Raw genomic sequence first — 23,508 nt, 5'->3', positions numbered from 1 at the left:
CAAAAACAAACTTGTTCATCATATACATATTAAGTTGTTAAAAATATACTGCATAAATTTTCTAATCTACCATTCCTTGGTTTTAATATTCACAACTACTTTGCATAAATTTACATCGAGAGTTTAGTTTTGCCGTCAATTTTAAAAGTGTCATTTCGATGCCAAATTCCAAAGAACATCTTGGCAGTGTTTACTAGCAAATATCGTCTGGGGTAAGATTTAAAGACGAAAGTAGCAGCAATAATGACTGGTTGGTGGCGCTGTTCTCAACCTAACTTATGCAGAGCAAATTGAGAAAGTGTCCTATCTAAGTTTACTAAGGACCTACACCTCACCCGTATTAGTAATGAATTCAATAAATATATTGGTTTTTTAAAATGGTTTGTTTGATTTTTAAAATGAGTTTCATAAAATTGTCAAAAAAAATTTGATTACAGTGGAAAAATCACAACTGTCGCCTTTGCAGACATCTCAAGCTTGTTTTTCACATTGAAATTGAACTACATGTATTTAAACTCTGACTATAAACAAAAGACTAGGTTTACAGACAAAAACAAAGTAAAAGCTATGTTTGAAAATAGAGGGCGTGTGACAGGATTGGTCACATATTAAGATGTGAATACTTTCTTTCAGAAACTGAAAAAAAAAATGATTTTCAAATCTCCAGCATGAAGAAAAACGGGTACGAAATCTACTTGAATATAGGGTTAATGGAAGATGAACCTTACTTTCAAGAGCTTAACATCAGAAGCCATTTTTCGAGTATCACTAACTATCACAATAGTAAACAGAAGACTAGAATTAGGGATAGTATTTTATGTGTACAAAACATAGAAATGTAGTTGAATATCAAATATATATAAATATATTGATTATTAAGTGCTACATTGTGACAAAATGAAGTTTTTTGAACTATTTCTGGTCTAATGATCAAATAAGGAGTCATCTCTATTAAGCCTATACAAAGATGTTTAGTTGGGAAAATGATAAATTCTAAAAGTTCAAATCAAATTTTGTCAACCAGGGGAAGAAACTAAACAAGTAACATCCTAGGAGTCATCTCTGGGCCACTACAAAGATGTGTAGTTGGCACACAACAAATTATAAAACCTCAGGAAAAAGTTAAAAAACAAACGGGGGAAAAAGAACAATTATGACTGTCTTACAGCCATTATTTTATACACGCACCATCCAATCAGTATAATGAATAACCTCTGGGGAAGAAAAATAGAAATTTGGTCGAAATTGGAAGAAATTATAATAACCACTCAAAGACATAATTTTCTACTCAAAATGACGTAACCATTAGCTACACATATATGAAGCATATCTAAAAACTTGAACAAAAAAAATTAAGATATTTCCCAAGTATGGTTCAAGTCACCGTAAAATGACATTTTTCTCTTAACTTAGGGGGTCAGGTTCTTGTTTGATAGGTACAATTTGTGTAGTTCACTATTTCTTAAGTCGATATCGTTATCTTTAGAATAAAAAAATCACGAGTCCTAAAGTTGAAAATACAAAAAAGGGCTTGATTATGTATGAATAGGGATTCTGATCAAACGTCAAAAAACGGGGAAATGTTTGATATCGTAAATCATATAGTACCCAACTGAATTGTTAGTCATCCTACAAAATATAAAAAATCCTTATTACTTTGTTTCTCTTTTCAGAAATATACAAAAAAAAATCAAATAATTGATCTGGAGTTGAAAATTTGTTGATATAATTTACTTGGGCCACAATATCGTTGTGCATGATTGAAATGCAATGTCAATCAGGAAGCTCACTTTTAAATTGTCACATGACAGTTCTAGACATTTACATACCTCAATATAATATTATCCAATCAAAAGTGACTTTAGACTTGTCACTTTACATTATTAGCCAATTGGGAACCTTAACAGAAAACTAGTCAAACATCTTAATTTGAATTGTCATGTGACAATATTAGCCAATCATGAACCTTATCAGCTAAATTATCCAATCAAAAATCTGAATTTTGAATCATGTGACAATATTAGCCAATCAGGAACCTTATCAGCTAAATTATCCAATCAAAAATCTGAATTTTGAATCATGTGACAATATTAGCCAATCGGGACCTGTCTTATTTAATCCCAAGGCTCATTTTTGTAGTATTTGTCTTCCCACAAGAGTTCAGGTGTGATCATTTGCAAACGAAGATGATCTTCAAATTCCAAGTCTGGGAAGAATCTTAATCCTGTCATTAATTCGATGTCACCAATGCTGGCAAAGTGACTCTTAAGGTATTCGTACTGGTATTTACTTTGTGCCTGTATAGAAATGGGGAAAAAAATACAAGTTATAAAATGATGTCAGTTAACTGAAACTGTGGTGTACTGATAAGTTTCAAACAGTGTGCCCTCTAAGTCGACTAATGCATAACAGTTCCTTGTGACCCACAAGAACGTGGTGTTCCCTTATTCCCAACATGTGATGACACTCAAGAAAAACCCTGTTGAAATTTGTACGTTTTTGGTCTACAAAGCAAACAATTTGGCATTTATTTGAAGACACTTATTTCAAAAGTGAAAATTGATGGAAAAATCTCTTGAGTTAGAACCAAAAGAAAAATGAAATCTAGCTTAAAAGTTTAAAAACAAAATAGTTTTTTACATACCCTGCATGACTTGATGCCATCTGAATGCGGGAAAATGAAAGACATGTATTCTCTATCCTCCATTGGACAAAATGTGCTTATACGCTTATTGCCATGGCAACGGGTTAAAATGGCCCAGTAATGAGTTGGTATAGGAGTGTTTCCAATCCAGGCACTAGAATGTAAATATAAGAGTACATGATAAATTAGCATACATTACAGCACAGGTTTAAGAAAAAATGTTTGTGTTTTTATTGAGAATTCTGTGGTTAGACAAAAATGAAAAGTTTTATTTAACCTAACTTTTGATAACAATTTTATTAAACATTAAACAGCAGTAGAAGTGAGCATTGTGGGTTATTAGGCAAAAATGGAAATCTTCAATTATCATAACACAGCAACATTAAAGCAATTTTGACCATATTTACCTTTCCTACTGAAATTGTGACATTTTTGTTTTGGTACAAACTGTTTTTGAATGCCTAAAGAATGATTTCAAATTTATGGGCATTATTCGTGTTGTTGGTATCAGTATAAAACATAAATATTATGAAAACAGAAACTACAAAGTCGGCCATTTTGTATTCTGGGGTTTAAACTAATATCTTCAAAAAGAAATGTTCAAATTCAAATATTATCTGCTTCTTCCAAATTAGTGCAGACATCGATTGGTGATCGCGTACTGTTGTCTGTGCATTGTGCAAACCGCTCTCCAACCAGCTTGAAGCTGAACTTGGGTTTATATATGTTCAATTGGTTCAATTTCATTTTTGTAAATTTGTGGAGTGTGACCCAAGAAACTGCAGATGGTGGTAAATGAGTCCATAACTTAATGGTGTCTGGTATGAAGGATAATTTATAGGGTAGAGTCTGGGCATGCGGTATTTGATATCTGTGTGTGTGGCCCCTGAGATCTCTGGCTGGTGAAAGGATATTCATTGCGTATAATGTCTACTTGTTATATGTTATATACCTGTAGCTTGCCAACTCTTCATGTTTGTCCAGTTTTCCATCATGGTTAGCGTCAAATCCAGGTCCTACGATAACATTAAGGTCATGGAATACAGTGGACCAATACTCCATCTTGACATGCAAGAATTCCCATATGCCTACAAAGAATCAGAAATAAAGTGTTTTATTCTTTGGCGGTTAATATTCAGTTTACCATCCAGGAATACATTCGAGTTTTACCCTGAAGAAGGCAACTGTTGTGTTGCTGAAACGTCGGTTTTAATAAAGATCATCAGAAGATTATAGTGACTGGTTAAGACATCTTTAATTTCTACCTCACACTGTGCCAACATTTATATGTACTCCTACCCACATCTTTTAAATTCAATTGTCGTAGTTGGACTGAGTCTATCTCTTGAACCAATATAATTAACCGATATTAAAAAATTGTGTAAATCAAGATTTCATTTTGTTGATCAACTTTTTGGAGCCTGTAAATGGGATTCGTCCATTGGTTATCCTTGGAAATACAATGTAGATAAATAAACAGATAGATAAATAAATATATAAATAAATAAATAAATTTATATAAATTATAAATTATAAATTAATTTCAAATAAACAAAACTTACCATTCAAAAATCCAGTATACATAGGTGCTGTGTTTGATGTCAATAAAAGACCCATTTGCTCTTCCATATCAAAAGCAAATCCTGTAAAAGAGAAGGAATTTGTTTTCAGATTATTTGGATGGTGATAATACACTAGAGAATTCCTGGTAACAGAAATAGGAAAATCCCCATAATGCATTGTTACATTAACTGCACATGTGCAACTCTGCGTTAATTGTTAAACATTGGTCTAAAATGGGGTCTTCTAAAAAGTTGAATGGTATAAAATTAGGTATTCGTTTTAGGTCAAAATTGGTCTAAAATAAGGTCTGGGGTTGGCAGCATTGGCCACCAACCCCTACCAAACCTGGGGGGGGGGGGGGGGGGGGATCTTGGTACCACTTGCATAGATCTTACATCTTGTACCATACTTTTACTGGGTAACCCTGGTGATATTTGGCCAATATTTCTATACAATGTGACATCATTTTGGTAGACTGGCAACAGTCTATTTGCATATTTGGAGATTTTTTTTAAGTCTCACATTCTTTACATGTTTTTAAGTTTTGTATTTATGTTTAGAGTTTGTGAAGGAAATTATCCTAGAATGTAGGTGTTGTAATTTTGATAAAGTTTACCTGGATGTTTCAGGAATCCCATTGTTAAGTTATGAAGACCCAGCAATCTATAGTCCTCACAGCGGGGCTCATACTCATCGGGTAAACGGACATCCTGACGCATACAGTTCTTGATGGTTTGATAGGCCGAACTCTTGGAGGTGCTCTGTAAGTCAATACATGAAGGATATAATAAAGTTAGTGCACTGTGCCCAATAAATTATACAAAGGGCAAATTAAGTTAATCAAAGGGGAACACCACTCCTGGAAATTGCGACATTTTTGTTTCATGATTTTACATCACCTACAATTACTTGTGATTTCAGAGAAACGTCAAGTTGATCCTGTGCATTTATAGGGTATCTTTGCTATGGGATGTTGCATCATGGGAGTTAGCAGACATAATGTTGTATACTGAATATTCATGAGGCCTGAATGCCTATACCCCAACAGTGCAAAATAGCTGTGATAGTTTATGAAAATGACTTTATTTCCTGTAGTGGTGTTTCCCTTTAAGTCCATGTTGAATTGTCATAATTTGACCCTTTCCATGTTAAAAATGTTTAGAGTCAGTTGATTAAACTAGGGCTGGTCGAGTTAATATCGGAAACATTTTTTTTTATTTGGCCTTAGCTGATGCGAACATGTATTGTGAACATTTAGGTGTTTAGCCCAGTGGTGGCAGTCCCAGACAAAGCGGGTACGCATACTTGTCAGAAATTTCATTGAAAAGGATTTTTATTGTTGGCCATCTAGGTCCGCGGAATCGTAAAAAAGGGTACTTTTTCAGATCACCCTCTGAGAATATGGGTAGGATGCCCACAGTGTACATGCAGTGTATGGATTAGATGTCCTTGAAGGTAAAACCTCCTGGATTTTGGAAATAAAGGTTTCTTGCAGTGATTTCCTCATAGATTCACTAAAATAACGGGGTGTTTTTCATTGAAATATTCCCGGGAATAGGGGTACATTTGAAATTTCGCTAACAAGCATGGGTATAACCCTCCCATTCAGGGACTGCCACTGCCGGGGTGTTTAGTGATATACAGAGAGTGGTAGCTGTTATGAACACATACCCGTTCTATAAGAGTATAAGATTCAAACTTTGGTGCCCTGAGGTAGTTGTCCCAGCCTATGAGATATTCATTGTTGAACAGAAGACAGTAGTTGCCGGGTTGTTCATGTGTCAGATTGAAAATAGTTGGTACACCCCATGGTGCATTCTTTTGTCTGGAAACAAGCTCTGTAACAAACAAACAAACAAACAAAATGAGAAAAAAAGTTAAGTGAAAGTCATTACAAACAGCAGTTGTAGTGTATGTCTTTTGTTTATCCTAAATATTTTTTAAAGTAAAAAACAAAAATAAGAGACTAAGGAATTCCTAATTACAGTTTGTGTTTCAGTAATCACAGTGGCATCAACTTTGATGTTAGTCTGTTCTAATTGAATATGTATACCATTTTTGTTTCTGTCATAATAAATTTTTGAGGCCAACATAGAAGGTGATCGTAAGCATTAAAGTGAGAAAGATAGAACTAAATATACTGAAGTATTGCTTCCCATGTAATGCACTGGAGAGCGTATGCATCGAAACCCATGCATTAATTCTTCGCATCACACCCAGGCACACTTTGCCTAAATATGTATTGATATGTGTTCGTGATTTGTCTTTGATTTTTTTTCTTCAATATCTTTACGTTTTTGCACATAAAATAACATTATACAAACTCGGTAGTATGATTTATAGTCCCTCCTAATGTTGGACCCTTCCGCTGTACAACCTCGATATACAAATCCCATATCTGGGCTGTATAGAATATTGTTTATATGTACATGTTATGATAAATTGACTTACTTTCATTTCCATCCAAATTCATTTCATAATTAAAGTCCTTGATGGTGTCTTCTATCTTCCCTTCCGGGATGGTAAAATAATCATCCAGCTAAAAAGAAAACATCCAAAAATGTCAACATCTGTACACACAATCACGTTTCACCAAATATGAATAAACAAGTTGTCTTTGTATCATTCAGCTGAAAAAAAAGAGTCATCAAAACTTTCAACTCTTAGTCTTGACAATTCACCAAATAATAATATCAGATAAACATTCTTATATATGCAAATCACATGCAAATGGTATGAAAATCAGTATGTAAATTAGCATATCCCTCTGATTTTCCAATATGTGGCTTGAACCCTGAACAAGTCTTCTACAGTTGAAGACATAGCCCCCAAAACTATTGTTCTATGCGAAGTTATAATTGTACAAAATTGGGGAAGAGTTAAGACATTATAGAAATGTTTACTTTTGGTTCATGTAATTGTACCAGAGGTTTTAACAAAGAGCTCTTTTTTGATATAAAATGATAATATAGTAGAACTCAATGTTATTCTTGAGCTAATGCCAAAATATTAGTTTGTATCTAATACCTAATATTTGCAATCCAAAGCAGGAAAATAAGCCCACCGATTTCTCTTTGTGTTAACTGTCTCAAATAACTGACTTAATTCACCATAAACTAAAAAAGGAATTTCAAAAGTAATAACTTACTGTATGTTCTTCACACTTGCACTCTGTCTCATCATCACTGATCGCAAACTCATAATCCTTGATTATATTGGGATATGGGCAATCTATTGGGAGGGATATACGTTCTAGAGTGGTATTCAGGGTCATGGGTCGATTGAGTGCATCTCTTAGGCATCCCTTGGTGCCGTTGTTGCGGTCTGGTTCAATTTCAAGCAATTCAGCCATTAAGTTGTATAACTCAATGCTACGGAATGACGGCATTGAAAAGTTCCTTCTAAATGCAAACCCATTACCCACAAACAACATCTGTGAGTATATAAAAACAGAAGAAAAATCCATTATTGACATAGATGGCATAGCATATCTTTTACTTTATCATGCCAATATATTGGGTTACCGATAGATTGTGAACTAATTAAGTCATGAATGATGCTTTGAGAATCTCTACTGCACACATATTAGTGGCATGTATCACATATATTATACCATCACTTGTATATTGATTACACTGTACAGGTAACATGCAGTCATTGATGGTACCCCGACAGTTGTCACTACACACACACAGGTGGCATATCACATTGGTTACATCATCACCTCAACGAATGGACGCAAGCTACTACTTTCAATGTTCAGTGATTTTAGTTCTAATTAGTATTTTTTTTAAAATTTATTTTGGTTGCAGAACAGTCATTTATGGTAAAAGTGTATTCATTCATTAGATTTTGCACTGACAAGTTGTTGCTCTGTTGTTGGGAAAACAATTCATCACTTAACAGACAACAGCTTTTGTAAGTTTTTAAAATAAAACTTTAAAATAATACTCACTCTGCTTGTCAGATTGTTGAAGAAATATTGTGGTGCAACACCAGTACACTGCCATTTATCACGGTCATTGTTGAAGTCGTCTTTCCTATTGGATGAAACATGTCAATAGAATAATAAATATATGAATGAGTGAGTGAGTGAGTGAGTGAGGGAGTGATGGAGTGAGGATGCATCACAAAAAGTAAATGAATGTATTAAAAGTACAAACAACAAACATATGAACAAGACTAATTGCACACTACATCAATACAAGTACATGTATACTCACAGTACACGCATGTACATAAAATGGTGAGTAAATACATACACATACATTATTACATACATGCATGCACATACACACAAGTACATTCATACATACATACATACATACATACATTATTACATATATGCATGCACACACACAAGTACATACATACATACATACATACATACATACATACATACATACATACATACACACACACATACATACATACATACATACATACATACATACATACACATACATACATACATACACACACACATACATACATACATACATACATACATAGACATACATACAGAGACATACATACATACACACACATACACACATGCAAACATATATAAATATTACATACACATATGCAAATTTTGATAAAGTTACATTTAAACTTATTCCACCAGGACATATTGTGCTCTTAATGTGCAACTTTGCAAATATCAATTACAATGATCATCCCTCCTCTGACCTGCTACCCAATTTTAATTACACCCCCAATGTCTAAGAAATGGTTGAGTGAATAATGCTACAATCAAATGAATTAACTAAAGTGTACATTTATCATGCATATTTAATCACTTTCCATTCTTTATTGAAATACAACATTGTGATTTCTATTGTGTAAATGTTTTTTTAATGTGAATGGAATGAGTTAAAGTGCACGTTTGTATGTTTCAGACCCCAAGATTGCAAATATTTAAAACTTTACATGAAAGACATGGCGTTTGTCAGTGCAAATGTGTTCAGTGTTTCTTGAAATTGTTGGTAGTTTGAAAGTTAAACACGATGTGCCTATTTTGTAATACAAGGGAGATATTGTGCTGTTATGATTATCAGTGTATGTTTATGAATGACAAAAACAAGAACAAAGCAAGAAGATAAGAAGTACTATGTAGCGTGTAAATACATGATGTGTATGTGTGTGCTTGGTACACTTACTCTTCTCTGCATCATAGCAGTAAGGACAAAAAGAAACAAGTTAGAGAAATGCTTCATTTGAGAAAGAAACAAAGATTATGCAGAAGTTAAGAATGAAGAAGACAGTGCAAGTAATGAAGATATTGAATTATTTGTAATAGAATATATGTAGAGAAGTGATTGCATATATAAAAAGATTGACATCTGTGAAGAATTAAGGAATGGCTTATTCTTGTATTGAATGTTTGAGTATTTACAGTTCGCTTATTATCTTGTTTTGTCAGTGTTTGCCTGAAATATAAAACTATATGTAATTCCCCAATATTTTGTTCTGTACAGCTGAGGAGAATATGGGTAACCTAAGGGCCCATGTTACCATGAGTCAAAGATGAGGAATGACAAGCTGCTTGTCGTTATTCTGCATATTTTTCAACTAAATGAAGAAAATATGAGGGAACAATAGGAGATATTTGATATTCTTGCACAAGATTAATGAAAATTGTGGAAAATAAGGTCCAAAATTATATTTTAACGCACACCACAGAATCAGTGATGTAAATTTGTGCTTTGCATTTTCCTGTAATTTCTTTTCAAATGTGTACAGCTAGACTTGTGCATATGTAAATTAGTATTAGAAAAGTGAACAGAAGTAGGTGTGTTCATGTGGTTGTTATATTGTAGATGAATTGACAGGAAATCGACTCAATTTTACATCTTAATTCCCAAAGTCAAGTTCGGCTAGATGACATTATGCGCATACTCACGTTCTCAGACTGTAGCCTTTAGATCCAACAATGACGACATCTTCAATTCTTGGTGATTTGGCGTAATGGAGACGGGCAGGAAGATGTTCCTTCTGATAGGCCCGTACAAACTCACTCCTACACTGTATGGTGATAAGATGTAAGACGTACTATGTCACTTGAAATTCAGGTAAAAGTTTCTCAGTTTTGTCAAATTTGAAATAATAATAACTTTATGATGTAGTGAAAAATATGTGGCATATTTACCTTAAGACGATCCACTGTGGTCTCTGGGTTTTCATACTCAACTGTAAGAAAGATTGTAGAAATTTAGAATTGTTCAATTTCATATTATAACAAAATGAACATGAATGTTGATGTACATAAAGAATGTCCTGGATCAGATGTATGTAAAATGTTCTCTGTTCATGTTCACTCCCACAAGGCAGAGTATGATTTTACTGCCTCTTGGTGTCTTGGGCGGTGCCGTAAAAGAGGCCACGCTTTGCGATGATGGTCAGGTTCTATTCCATACTGTTCTCAGTATGTTATTGCTGCCCTTATCTACACCCCTGTTTTTAATGGTGTAGTACCTTTCAAAGGTCAATATTCAACCATGCCTCATAGACAGGCAAAAGTCAAAGAGACTATATTACAAATACAAGACCTTTATTTTCTTGGATTCTGTCATTTAGGCTGAGAGCTTCTAATGTATTAAAAAGAAACGTGCTACGAAAAGGCGTTTTTTTTCGTCATTGACCACTTACACTTTTAAAAAGTCTTCAGTGTAAAGTCTAAGCTAAAGTTTAGAAGTTGGTTACTCGCTAACACTACTTGAACAGAGTAATTACATAATGTTTTTGTTTGTTTTTTGGTTTGATTAAAGAATCAAATACTGATTATTGTGAAAAGGATATTTGTGACGATGGAGATTGAGAAATGATCTTTCCATCTACATAATATACAATTAATTTATGAAGACCTAAACTTATACAGTCAGTTGACAAAATAGTTATGTCTCACCTCCTCCCTGGCTACCAAATGGATTGAAGGTGAAATTCATTCTCTTGAGACCATTCAGCCAATCAGGTGTGACTTGATAATCTTCAACGTCGTTAATGTACTGAAATGTACAAGTTCAAAACAGTTAGACGTTTACTAGGTAAACAAAATGTGTACTGAAATGTCCAAGTTATAAACAATTAGTGTTTACACGATAAATAAAATGTGTACTAAAAAAAAACAATGGGAAGAGGTCTTGCAGTACGATGCGATCAAGAATTGACAATGAGAATAAGGAAATTTGGGTGTATGGTTGATAAATATTGGATTTGATCATTTACAATGGAGTGAATACTGAAAGGTCTGTTATTTGACATGTAAAGATTAACAAAGTGAATGTTTAAAAAAGTGAAATATTTTGTGCATAAGTTATTATAGTTTTTGAAACATACCCTTTCAAGAACAAACAATCTGCTGCAACTTGTATTCACTAAGAGATGGTCAGCTACCAGAAGTACATTGGCACAGTCTTTGAGTTTCAACATTGACAAGCCTCCCATCAAGTTACCAACTTCTTTATCTACTGCCCTCAGTTGACGTTCTCGTCTACGGTAATTACCATAGCTCGTGGCGTTTAAGTACAGCATAATGACATCGGGTCTGTGAAGATGATTGGTGGAAAGGTTAATTATGCATACTTGCATTATTAATAAGCACTTCTATCTGATGGTCAGCTGCTTCACTCGTCCTGGGGTCTCGCGCCACGAAAACTTAGCCAATAACTAGGAAGCTCAAACTACATTTTCTTTCTGAGCAGAAATTTACTAGTCACTGTGATGGAGCGCCCTCACTCATTGGTTAACCCCTGTGAGAGAAGGCCGTTGAGGGCGGAGCGACATAAACGACACATCTTACTGTTTTGACTGATAATTTGCGAAAAGACTTCTTCCATTGAAGTTAACCCTTACATGTACAAAATGGCCAACTTCAACGCTGCGGTTTTCGGATTATTTTGATTGCGGTGCAGAACGCATCGTGTTTATAAACAAACAATAAGTACGTCACTCTGACATGCGTATTAGGTAACCACTGAACTTAAATTGTACATATTGACTAACTCACTACGAGTGTTTTTATTGTAATATATTCAAAACTAGAAAAGTGGTCCTCTTCATAATGTACAAAGGAATATATATCTATACATTATATATACAACATCCTAATGCAGGAAGTGCCAATTGTAATATATATTAGTATAGTAGTAGGCCAATGTCCCGCATTTCAAGGACAATTTCTTCTAACTTAAAAAAAACTGGACACAATCATTGTAAAGACTAAATTAAAGTTTAATTTGATATAGCAATGTTGCATATTATATGACATCACACATAGTACTTGGTTTTGCATAGAAATATATGGCGTGATTCAAAACTACCAAAAAATGATAAAAATATGTCAACGTACCTGTCCCTTTTGTCCCTTTTCAACCATTCAATTACTTTTTCCACTCTGTCCTCGAAAGAAGTTTTACTATTGAAAACACAATTAAAAAATTGGTGATTAAAAATTAGTCTGAGGAATTGAATTTTACACGGAATGTTTGACATTGACTGCAGGTTATAGTGACTACTGATTGGAAGAAGGCCGACATTTTACAAACAAAAAGAAGTGTGGGTGGTTGCCTGTACGTAAGATAGAAAGGTTTCGGCGTTGAAGGCGCTCTTTAAACTTAACACCCAGACATATCAACAACAACAACGACTTTATGTATTTTGTATTCACAACACATGTAACAAATTGGTGTACTGTGGGAGATTGGTGGTGACATACTGACGTCACAAAACAAGAAATTAACTAAACTTACCCTCCTCTACGATAGAAATAGTTCGGTAACCATCCTACAAATTAAATATACATACAAACAGTAGTAAGTAGATGATATCAAATAGAATGATATAAAATGTTTAGCAGTCATTGGACAAGAGATATATTTGCTATTGGGTATGTGTAATTTGTTTGGCATGTTATGAACATGCTGTAAATTACAGGTACATACACGGATGCATGCATAACATACGCAAACTCACACGTACACACACACACACAAACACACACATACATACATACATACATACATACATACATACATACATACGTACATACGTACATACATACATACATACATACATACAGACAGACATACATACATACATACATACATACATACAGACAGACAGACAGACAGACACACACACACATACACACATACATACACACACACATACATACATACATACATACATACATACATACATACATACATACATACATACATACATACATACATACATACATACATACATACATACATACATACATACATAATGACGTGGAACAGAGACACTGACAAACCATTGATAAATACTTACCATTAATTGGTACATTTGATCCTGGCCATAGGAATGAAGCGGATTTCAAATGCTTCCTTCTTGCTGTTGTCCAAATCTATACAATTGAAAAAGGAAGACCGTTTCCAATTTTGCACATACAAATACAAATACAGAACTTTAAATGGCTTTTTAAAAACGATTGGAAAGATATTTGTGTCTAGTCTTTGACAGTATGTGTATTAGAGGCCGATCAGCTCATAGAAAATGGGGGGGGGGGGGTTCCTTGTCAAATATACTCATTTCACAGCGGAAAATACGAGGACACACTGAAATACAACTCTAAAATATAACAAACTACTCTGTTTGTGCATACGTGTTTGAAGGTACATTCCCTATGTGACTGGAACACTAATAACACGAAAAGATTACTAGGTTATCGAGGCTGTGGCTTTCCTCTCTCTAGGTGGTTATTTGCGAAATATTGTCTACCGAAGTGAAAAGTGACTTACGGGTTCTCCGTTGTACCAACGACCGGACTGTGTTGCTAGTTCTGGTCTGTTTTGATCGGTACCATTCACAAATTGGGTGCTGAAATCTTCGTCAACAACAAAATCATCAATGACTCCGTGTTCATCGGGGTACAGACCCTAAAATTTAGGACAAAAGAAGGGTGTTAGATTTTATGAATATTATACACTTGGGAACAATATAATGATTTTTATTAATGTAACCTTCCTAGTCTGCCCACCACCATGTCTCTCTCTTTCGTATCTCTCTCTTTCCAAGAGTCTGTCTGCCTGGGTGTCTTTCTGTCTGTCTGTCTGTCTGTCTGTCTGTCTGTCTGTCTGTCTGTCTGTCTGTCTCTCTCTCTCTCTCTCTCTCTCTCTCTCTCTCTCTCTCTCTCTCTCTCTCTCTCTCTCTCTCTCTCTCTCTCTCTCTCTCTCTCTCTCATATCCCATGCACATTCTATAAGATTCGTCATTATATTTACAAAGATATTCCTTCACCTTTTTCGTAATATATACCGACATAACTGAATTAACTTTCTTTGTATAAATGAACTGAAATGGTGAGTAATGAACTTACCGTTGCAATGGAATAGTAATTAGGGTATGTAGATAGCGGGAACATACCAGACATATTTGGAGTATGGGCACCGCAATCACCTGTCAACAATAGAAATATGGTATAGAATGGTTGGAGTGAGATATCAGATATTAGTCGTATTAGCTAATAGAAGGATAATTACCACTATAAATTCGGATTTGTATCATGAAAGACCATTTTTTGTCTTCCTTTCGCCCCATTACAAAAATTTCCGTCACGTGTCAATTTACAATTTGCATGTTACACATTGTTTGTGCATGTGTTTGTGAGATGTCATAAAGTGTTTGTTATGTTATTCACCAGGGGTGAGAGGGGGTGGGGTGGGGGAGGGGGTCTTAAAACGATATGAATAAACTTCACTGCTTTCATCTATGATTACAGAAGTAAACTACAACCTGTATAAGCACACTGACTGTTTTTTTTTAATTCTGAAAACTTGACCTCAAATCGTGGAATTTGGAAAATAAAAATTTCGTTCCCATGTTTCTATGCAAAATAGGTGACAACATTACTGGGGAAGGTGGGGGGGGGGGGCGAAATAGGTTTCGCAAACTTTTATACTTACGCATTTTCCAAATATGTGGTGTGACTTTTTTGTTGAACATATCACCAGTAAATCCATTGAGACCCACTATAATAAGTGGACCACGATCAAACCTGGAAAATAATGAACGCAGATATTCGTTACCCACGAGTGTAGATTTCACAAGACGAAAACGTGGGTAAAGTGGTCATATCGATGAGGATTGGGTATTTATTTTGGATTTTTAATTTATCGAACATATTCATTATGGCTTCCTACTTGAAAAATCAATGTGAATCAAAATATACAAAGTCCTTGTTAGTGACTCAATACATTGCATGTCGTTCAGAACAAGGCAGAATTAGGAAGCTGCCTGAAAAAGTATTTATGGACCGTCGATGTGAAATATATATATATATATATATGCCTACGAGAGAGTTGTATGGGGATGCTCTCATAGACTGCGCCCCCAGCGGCGAGAGGCTGGGTAACTATGTGAAACGCAGACGTGTGAGTAAATACTCGGAAGGCAATGCAAATACATAACAACAACGGCAGTGTTCTCCGCAGAGGGTTTTAGCGTATCGGGCCCGATATCCTTTAATTTTCGCCGATACGCTATCAGTTGTCCCGATACGCTATAAGATTGTATAGGGTTCGGTAAATATTGTTCATCTGTCAATCGGTCAGCTGACGCCTTTGTTGTTTCACAACGTTTGTATTGATCCTTCACAAGTTCACACATAAGCAGCAAGTAAAACTATAGAGTGTCTAATTAATTCAAATGACTATTCAACCCTCTACCATTGCCAGACAGATTTCATTGAAGTTTGCCGTCAGTATTGTTTTCGATAGGAATAAAATGCGTAAACCCGCGCTGGTAGTGTGATCGATTCACACTACGGTACAACAGTTTTCGGTAAATCAGAGGCAAAACCGGCCCATCCGTAACGTCGGTTCGACCGTAGAAGCATGTCGGAACTGCCAGATTTTGACAACTATAAAAACAAACGATGTCGTGCCATTTTGCTATAAAGTATAAAAGTTCGACAAACGCATGAAGTTGACATTCAATGAGTTCGAGTGACAGACACTAACAGTGATAACACCGAGTATGTCTCAACCCAAGAGCATGTGCATTCTTCAATGTCGTGAAAAGAGTTGAACAGACTAATGTACCTTTCGATAAAGTGGCGATGTTATCTCCGATTATCAGTTTCATGTTCAATTTTACCCTGAAAACACGTTTAGTTTGTAGTTTGACATTGTATACTGATACATCGTACGACTACGATGAAAGCATGGATTTTCCAAAATGGCGGCCATGACGTCACAAACTATCGCGAGTTTTTGAAGTCCTCCATAGGGAAGTATAGTAAGTCTCGTGTATCACGATATTTCGGACTAAGACGATGTCTGCCGGTAGCTGCACACGAACTTTTCGTGTTTCGAAAGTCTAATTTATCTGTGGACATTAAGATTTAAATAATTTCAGCTTTCCTAACAATAATAATCAATAACACTGCTTTATGAGTTTCTTATTGGTGCTAATATTTTGAAGTAAGAAATTGGCCTTCAACTTTCCTTTGGCCACATGTACATGTACTACTTGTTTGATATTATGATGTACTTTGATTTTTCGGGAATATAATTATATGTAAATTGATGCTAATTTATGCTAATGAGCCGATATCCTATCAACAAATCCTGGGGAGAACACTGCGAACGCTTTATGTCCAATAGTTCGTATTAGTAAAAAGGTAGACGTCTTTCTACGTTGTTAGTTTAGGTACAGTAGTCGTAATCTGTCGTGTCTGTGTTACCATTTAAAAAAAAAAAAATACTTATTTCTGTACGTACCCACTAGGACACGACTTGTACTCCTTGGGACATGGTGCAGTCCTCCAGACGCCACGGTGATAGTTCAAGTTGTTCTCTAAAAATTAACAAGAACGACAAATTGTTATATGTATTATATGTGAATATTGGCAAATCTTGTGATTTTGACAATTGATAATACGTTATTAATAAACGCTTACCTGGGAGACTTTTTGTGTGTTATTTTTCATTGTTTTATGGGATAAATACATAGATACACAATCCGTGTACTTCTACGGGTCGAAGAAAGTGAATTTCGTAGTACTGCTGGGTGTTATTTCTTGACCCATTTTTTTTCGAATCACACAAATGTGACGAAACGACACACACTTGAAAGGTAACTGAAAGGCCAGGTTATTAAACTGGTTATTGGGGACAGAAATGGTTTGCTGTCAATGACGTCATTATTCATTTAAACTATCCCATTGTTTCATATGTATAAATACATCACCGTCAAATTAAAATTTGAAATTCTAATATGTGATAATATTTTAAAAAGTAGTTTTATGGAAATATTTTCACTTGAGTAAAAAGTTTGTAAACTCTATTGTTGTGTCGCTTTAAAGGGGAAAGGACAGTTGATGGATGTGACACCTGTTGACTCAAATATTGGTCTTTGTATGCCAGTGCATCTTATCGTGCACGGTGACCACCCCTCCAAACCACAGTCCCGTCAATCCAATATAATCCATTCGAACTACAATTGTCGTTCCGCTCAACAGAACTGTGCAACAGAATTGCACAATTTTGTCATTCTACAGTCAAACCTGTCGATTGGGGCGGAGTTTAAGTGACTGATGACAACGGATCGGAATAGAGTTCGCAGCCAATCAGAAGCAAGAAAACACTTCACATGTTTCAGCGTTACCTCACATTGGAGGCAAGGAATCTATTAAGGTCAGACTAGTGGAGATTAATTTGTGTGCTGTCATTATCGCATAATAAGGAGTAGTGTTGTCTAATGAACTGTTAGTGATTACTATGTAAGGTTACAAGTACGCTTGGAGAAAGGGAGTTTTGGTTCAGCAAGGGTGATGGATCGACACCCTTATTCTACCCCTGCCTGCTTGGTACACAATGTTCAGTGTCTAACTTTAATAGTTTACTCCCCTCAAATTGACCCCAGTATTCGAGGACACGACGTGAACAATTCATATGTCCACTTGAAACCGTAGAATGGTTTCTATCCTAGCAAATATTTTTTCATCATTTTTGACGCATGCTGTATTGTGTACGTGCGTGGAAACATTCACACACGAAGTTACTGCAGTTAATCTCCATCTTGTAGAGAGAGAGAGAGAGAGAGAGAGAGAGAGAGAGAGAGAGAGAGAGAGAGAGAGAGAGAGAGAGAGAGAGAGAGAGAGAGAGAGAGAGAGAGAGAGAGAGAGAGAGAGAGAGAGAGAGAGAGAGAGAGAGAGAGAGCGAGTAAGAGTGAGAGAGAGGAGAGAGAGAGAGAGAGAGAGAGAGAGAGAGAGAGAGAGAGAGAGAGAGAGAGAGAGAGAGAGAGAGAGAGAGAGAGAGAGAGAGATACGTAAGGGTCAAGAGTACCTAAGGATAACTAACAAACTTCTAAAATCATCTTCGAAATCCAATTTTTTACGACACCGACAACTAACATACTGTATAGTCAATTCATGCATACTTCGGGTTTCTCTTGGTTTTATGTACTTTCAATTGCGTAGGAATGTTATAGGTATGATTGATAACTAATTACATGTATACTATGTTGTCTGTCTGTCTGTCTGTCTGTCTGTCTGTCTGTCTGTCTGTCTGTCTGTCTGTCTGTCTGTCTGTCTGTCTGTCTGTCTGTCTGTCTGTCTGTATGTATGTATGCATGCACATTGCATGTACAAATGTATGTATGTATGTATGTATGTATGTATGTATGTATGTATGTATGTATGTATGTATGTATGTATGTATGTATGTATGTATGTATGTATGTATGTATGTATATGTGTGTGTGTATGTGTGTGTGTTTGTTGTGGAGTAATTTTAGATTTGAAAGGATTATGAACTTCACAAATATGTCGTGCTTTGCGTAAGTTAGTGGTTTATTTGTGCAGGTAAGCTTGTTTGCCCACAGCATAACCTTTATTTCAGCTCACTCTGTCACGTCAAACGGTTAGGCTTTCCACTCGTTCTATTAAATTGACATTGTGCGCAGAGTTTGTAAAGTTCGTATAAGTAAGAAGGATGGTGTGTACCAAGAACGTTATTTTTTCCATTCCAGTTAAAGCTAAACAATTCTTTTTTGACAGCCACACATTTTAATAAGAATTCATAGAGCTAAGTGCAGACACTTGATGTTTGTTCTTTGCTAACTACAAAAGAACTGTAAGAGGCAGGCTCTGAAGTATTTACACATGTTTTGAAACAGGTATAATAGGAGATCAGGACTTCGGCTTCGGTGTGCCCAAGGGGTTTATCGAAAGAAATGACTTCACATTGAAGGCAAAGGTACTCTGTGAACCACATAAGTTGAGAATAACGGCAATGCAGAAGCAGACTCTGAGATGAAACTTGCCTCATTTTGCAGTACATGCGCTGATAGCAAGCATGCCGAACTTAGGGCGTAATATAATGAAGTCTTACCCACTAGGTGATCCTGGTCTGTGATTAAATCAACACGCGAGGGTCCAGGTGTCACCACAATCACGGGTGTCTTTTCTAACACTAAGAAGTGAAAGTTGGAAGTTTGGTTGTTTCTTGAGGAATAGTTGTTCAGGGTTTGAACATCATTGGAATTTTTCTGTCTGGTATAGTGTCATTTTAGAGACAATTCGGCGAGTTTTATGGATGACATGTGAGAGTTAGGCTGAGGGGCTTTTTATGCCTGGATTACACAGTTCTCCCCACTAAAGAAAACACGGTGCTTATACCGTCTTTGCTGTCCAGGCTGCCGTGCTTGGCAGATTTGTGCACGTGGCGCTGTGTTCTCCCCACTATAGACAAAGCACGATGCTAATGCCGTCTTTGCTGCCATGCTTGACAGGTTTCTGCATATAGTGCTGTGTTCAGCCCACTAAAGAGAAAGCACGGTGATAATGCCGTCTTTGCCACCCAGGCTGCCATGCTTGAAAGGTTTCTGCCTTGCCCAAGCTGAGCCCGTAAGCTTTTTACTCACGAGTGAAAATATTTTAAATATTTTAAAATTCATTCAAATTATCTTAGTATATTGTCGATGCATTCTTTCTGTGACATTACAATTTGTGTTATATATAGATTGTTGACTGTACATTCGGTAGTTTGGGTACATTTTTGATACATATAATACTAGACTAGTATATTACGTCATCGGATCATTTATAAGTTATATTCTAATACAATGTACAGGCTGAGTTCAGTTAATTTCAAAATGATGGTTAAGTATACATCAGTAAGTAGAATACTGTGAGTAACTTTTAATATGCAGAAAAACCTACACCCCAAAATAATTAATGTTACATATAAACTCTGCTTGCTTCCCATTAAATGTTCTACCATTCCTGAGCTTATATATATAGTGATCTTTGCATAACAACATTATCAAAATAAATGGCTGATTCCTGCCAATGTTCATGTGTGTATGTGTTAAATATTACCATGTCTGGGTATGTTTCAATGATGAAGACATGCATATTATATGTTAATTATAATCAGAGTGCCATATTATTTAAATTATTATGCAAATTTGCCGCCATCTTTGCAGTCTAACTTGGGGAGAACGTTGGGACAGTGAAACAAACCAAACAGACGAATCGATCTGTGTACATACCACGGTACAATACACGTAAAGGTACTAGGGACAAATCGCTTATTATTTAGGTCATTGTTGCTATTAGTAATAGCCTATAATGTTGTATTCCTCTGGTGACGTCATCATATTCTTACGTCATAACTTACCTAATGCCTTGGCGATTCCCACACCGATGGCTGCAGCAACAGCGAACACCACGAGGGCGACTACGATCTGAAAATAGAGAAAAAAATCAAAATTTTAGTTTTATGGCTAGTTTGTCAGGAATAATTTGTATCTGCACTGAGTTGCTTGTTTCTGTTTGCAGCACAGCTTTGTTTTTCACACAGGGGAAGATTCTCTACTTTGAAGAAATGATGACCTCAAATCATATTGTATTGTGCCTAAAGTAAAGGCTTAGCGCAATAACTGATTATTTTGTTGTTTTTCTGTATTTGTTCGTTTTTTACTGTAAAAAAGTTAGGACGTAAAATTCAGAGTTTTGTCTCATCTGTTTCAAACATTTATTTTGTGGAGACATTATTTTGTAAACAATCACCTTCTACAAATTTCGGGACAAAATACAAAAGGCGTAAGCGTTTACAATAGAGAAATTTGTAATCTCAAAAAGTATGCCGTCTGATTGACACAAATCTTACTAACATTGCTACATTTTATCGTCTGACAAAACTCTAACTAAAATTGCTACATTTTATCGTCTGACACGACAAAACTCTTACTAAAATTGCTACATTTTATCGTCTGACAAAACTCTAACTAAAATTGCTACATTTTATCTTCTGACGCAACAAAACTCTTACTAAAATTGCTACATTTTATCGTCTGACAAAACTCTGACTAAAATTACTACATTTTATCGTCTGACACGACAAAACTCTTACTAAAATTGCTACATTTTATCGTCTGACAAAATGGTTACTAACATTGTTACATTTTATTGTCTGGATCTACAAAAAGTTACTTAGATACGATCGTACGATCATATCATTTTAATCCGTAAAAGGGTGTAGATCGCCTGATGGCAGCTCTCGTACCCTGATGGCAAATGTAGCAATACTTGTAGGATTTTTGCCAGATAATAAAACGTAGCAGTGTTGATAAGAACTTTGTCGGAGCTAGACGCATGCAGCCAGTAAGTTCTACTACGTCAGACGACGTTTTGTTTCGGGTTAACTGGTGTTTTAATTATATTTTTTCAAACTGTGTATCTACAGCTGACAACCAGGTGAATGAAAGTTCACAGTGACTGTGTAAATATGACAAACAAAGAAACAGTATCGCAGACTCATATAAAAAACTAATGTGTGTCAACTCAATGCAATATGGCAGGGTTTTATACATTTATTAGGTAATAAATGGTACAGCGGAAACAAGTGAATTCAGCCGAAATGTTAAGATGAATGTTACAATTAGTCAGTAAATACCACACATTTTTTTATTGAGTCAAACACCTGAAGCCTGCTGTGCGTGTTGCTAGACGACATTCCCAATAAATTCCTGCATAACATTAATTTTAATAACGTCGCTAGTGATCTCGTATTTTCTTGCGCTGTCAGACTCTCACGAGAGCTGGGCAATAATACCTGGCTCGCAAGAATCAAATGTGGTTGGACTCATTAAAAAAAAATGGTCATTTGTTGTTGCTCTTTTTTTGTGATGACGATCAAAATCTGTTCATATTTTATTTGATGACTCTTTCATAAATACGTAAAACTAATGTTAAAAATTACAGTCATGGTATTTGCACAAGCTTACAACACAACCAACTTCCTCGATTTATTCATTAAAAAACTGAATTCGTCAAATTTTAAAATTAAATATCATTTTTGTAAAAATGCACATGTATGCAAAATTTCCGCTGGTGATCGAATAGCGACGTCTAATATTATCGGAGCATACGTTCTCACATTTTCCGTAACTGTCTGATGGCTGTTTAGCATTGAGCCATCGGCTTGACCTTTCAACCCGAAAGGTAAATCGAAATTAGGCCACAGTTGCATCAATATACTGTATATGACAGTCGTGAAGGATTCGACTATGGTGCCTGGAAATACACTGTTTGCGTCATATGCTTAATTTACATATATGTTTAAATAGAAACAAAGCACTTTTCAAAGTAAAAAAAACTACATTTGTAGTTTGTTACTTGGATTAGCAGTAGTTCCATGGTGGAAATTGTATTGAAAAATAAGTTGTGCATTTTTAATGATGAAAAAATGACGGGTTATTTGTTCCATATGTCCACATCATTCGATCAATTTGTGTTTTATGAATTAGCAATACGTTATATATTATGGACTTTACGTACTGTCTCTGCCATCTCATAACAGACAAAATAAATGAAGGCATACTCGTTATACAAAAATTAGAAGAACCCCGTCCACTTTAGGCAGTCTGGGAAAGTCTGAAAATCAACATTTTCCCTAATAGTTTTCGAAATTAGTAAAATTCCTTCATTTAAAATACATATTTTGGAAAACAATAATTTCGTTAAAAGGATTTTTTAAATAGAATTACTAAATATAAGCAGTTGAGCATGATGCATCGATCTGACCGTTATCCCAATTGAAAGTTATTAATGATATCAAGTATGCAAATTAAAGAACACTCAGGTGATGATGACGTACTTCCGGCCAGTACTAGATTATCGTTCGATGTCATTAGGCTAATTTGCATACAATGGAGCAGCTGACTGTCAAATACAAAAACATCCCGATGACAAATGTGATTGTTATTTTAGTATCGCTTTATCATAATGGCGGGAAAAGCTCGGAAAAA

The 23,508-nt window shown here is 35.5% G+C and overlaps 1 protein-coding gene across 2 annotated transcripts in view; it reads right to left on the bottom strand.

Moving 5' to 3' along the window:
• Positions 1 to 23,508, bottom strand: part of LOC144445535 (venom phosphodiesterase 2-like) — a 34,628-nt gene that overhangs the window by 1,178 nt on the left and 9,942 nt on the right. Inside the window, exons 4-25 of one of the 2 annotated variants that reach the window (XM_078135122.1) lie at positions 20,877 to 20,943; positions 19,587 to 19,667; positions 16,974 to 17,049; positions 15,156 to 15,247; positions 14,570 to 14,649; positions 13,993 to 14,130; positions 13,523 to 13,598; positions 12,958 to 12,991; positions 12,558 to 12,623; positions 11,546 to 11,753; positions 11,115 to 11,214; positions 10,359 to 10,399; positions 10,113 to 10,234; positions 8,163 to 8,247; positions 7,356 to 7,640; positions 6,659 to 6,746; positions 5,879 to 6,045; positions 4,824 to 4,968; positions 4,207 to 4,287; positions 3,597 to 3,732; positions 2,645 to 2,798; positions 1 to 2,297 (exon numbers count right to left, since the gene is read on the bottom strand). The exon at positions 1 to 2,297 is cut by the window's left edge and continues 1,178 nt beyond it. In XM_078135122.1, coding sequence (XP_077991248.1) covers positions 2,115 to 2,297; positions 2,645 to 2,798; positions 3,597 to 3,732; positions 4,207 to 4,287; positions 4,824 to 4,968; positions 5,879 to 6,045; positions 6,659 to 6,746; positions 7,356 to 7,640; positions 8,163 to 8,247; positions 10,113 to 10,234; positions 10,359 to 10,399; positions 11,115 to 11,214; positions 11,546 to 11,753; positions 12,558 to 12,623; positions 12,958 to 12,991; positions 13,523 to 13,598; positions 13,993 to 14,130; positions 14,570 to 14,649; positions 15,156 to 15,247; positions 16,974 to 17,049; positions 19,587 to 19,667; positions 20,877 to 20,943 — 2,505 coding nt within the window. In that variant the 3' untranslated portion in view covers positions 1 to 2,114. The remainder of the gene's footprint in view (positions 2,298 to 2,644; positions 2,799 to 3,596; positions 3,733 to 4,206; positions 4,288 to 4,823; positions 4,969 to 5,878; positions 6,046 to 6,658; positions 6,747 to 7,355; positions 7,641 to 8,162; positions 8,248 to 10,112; positions 10,235 to 10,358; positions 10,400 to 11,114; positions 11,215 to 11,545; positions 11,754 to 12,557; positions 12,624 to 12,957; positions 12,992 to 13,522; positions 13,599 to 13,992; positions 14,131 to 14,569; positions 14,650 to 15,155; positions 15,248 to 16,973; positions 17,050 to 19,586; positions 19,668 to 20,876; positions 20,944 to 23,508) is intronic. The other variant, XM_078135123.1, reaches the window with a different exon arrangement.

The sequence above is a fragment of the Glandiceps talaboti genome, chromosome 14 (genome assembly GCF_964340395.1).
Source record: "Glandiceps talaboti chromosome 14, keGlaTala1.1, whole genome shotgun sequence".
Taxonomy (NCBI): domain Eukaryota; kingdom Metazoa; phylum Hemichordata; class Enteropneusta; family Spengelidae; genus Glandiceps; species Glandiceps talaboti.
This window is presented reverse-complemented; position numbering and strand designations above follow the sequence as displayed.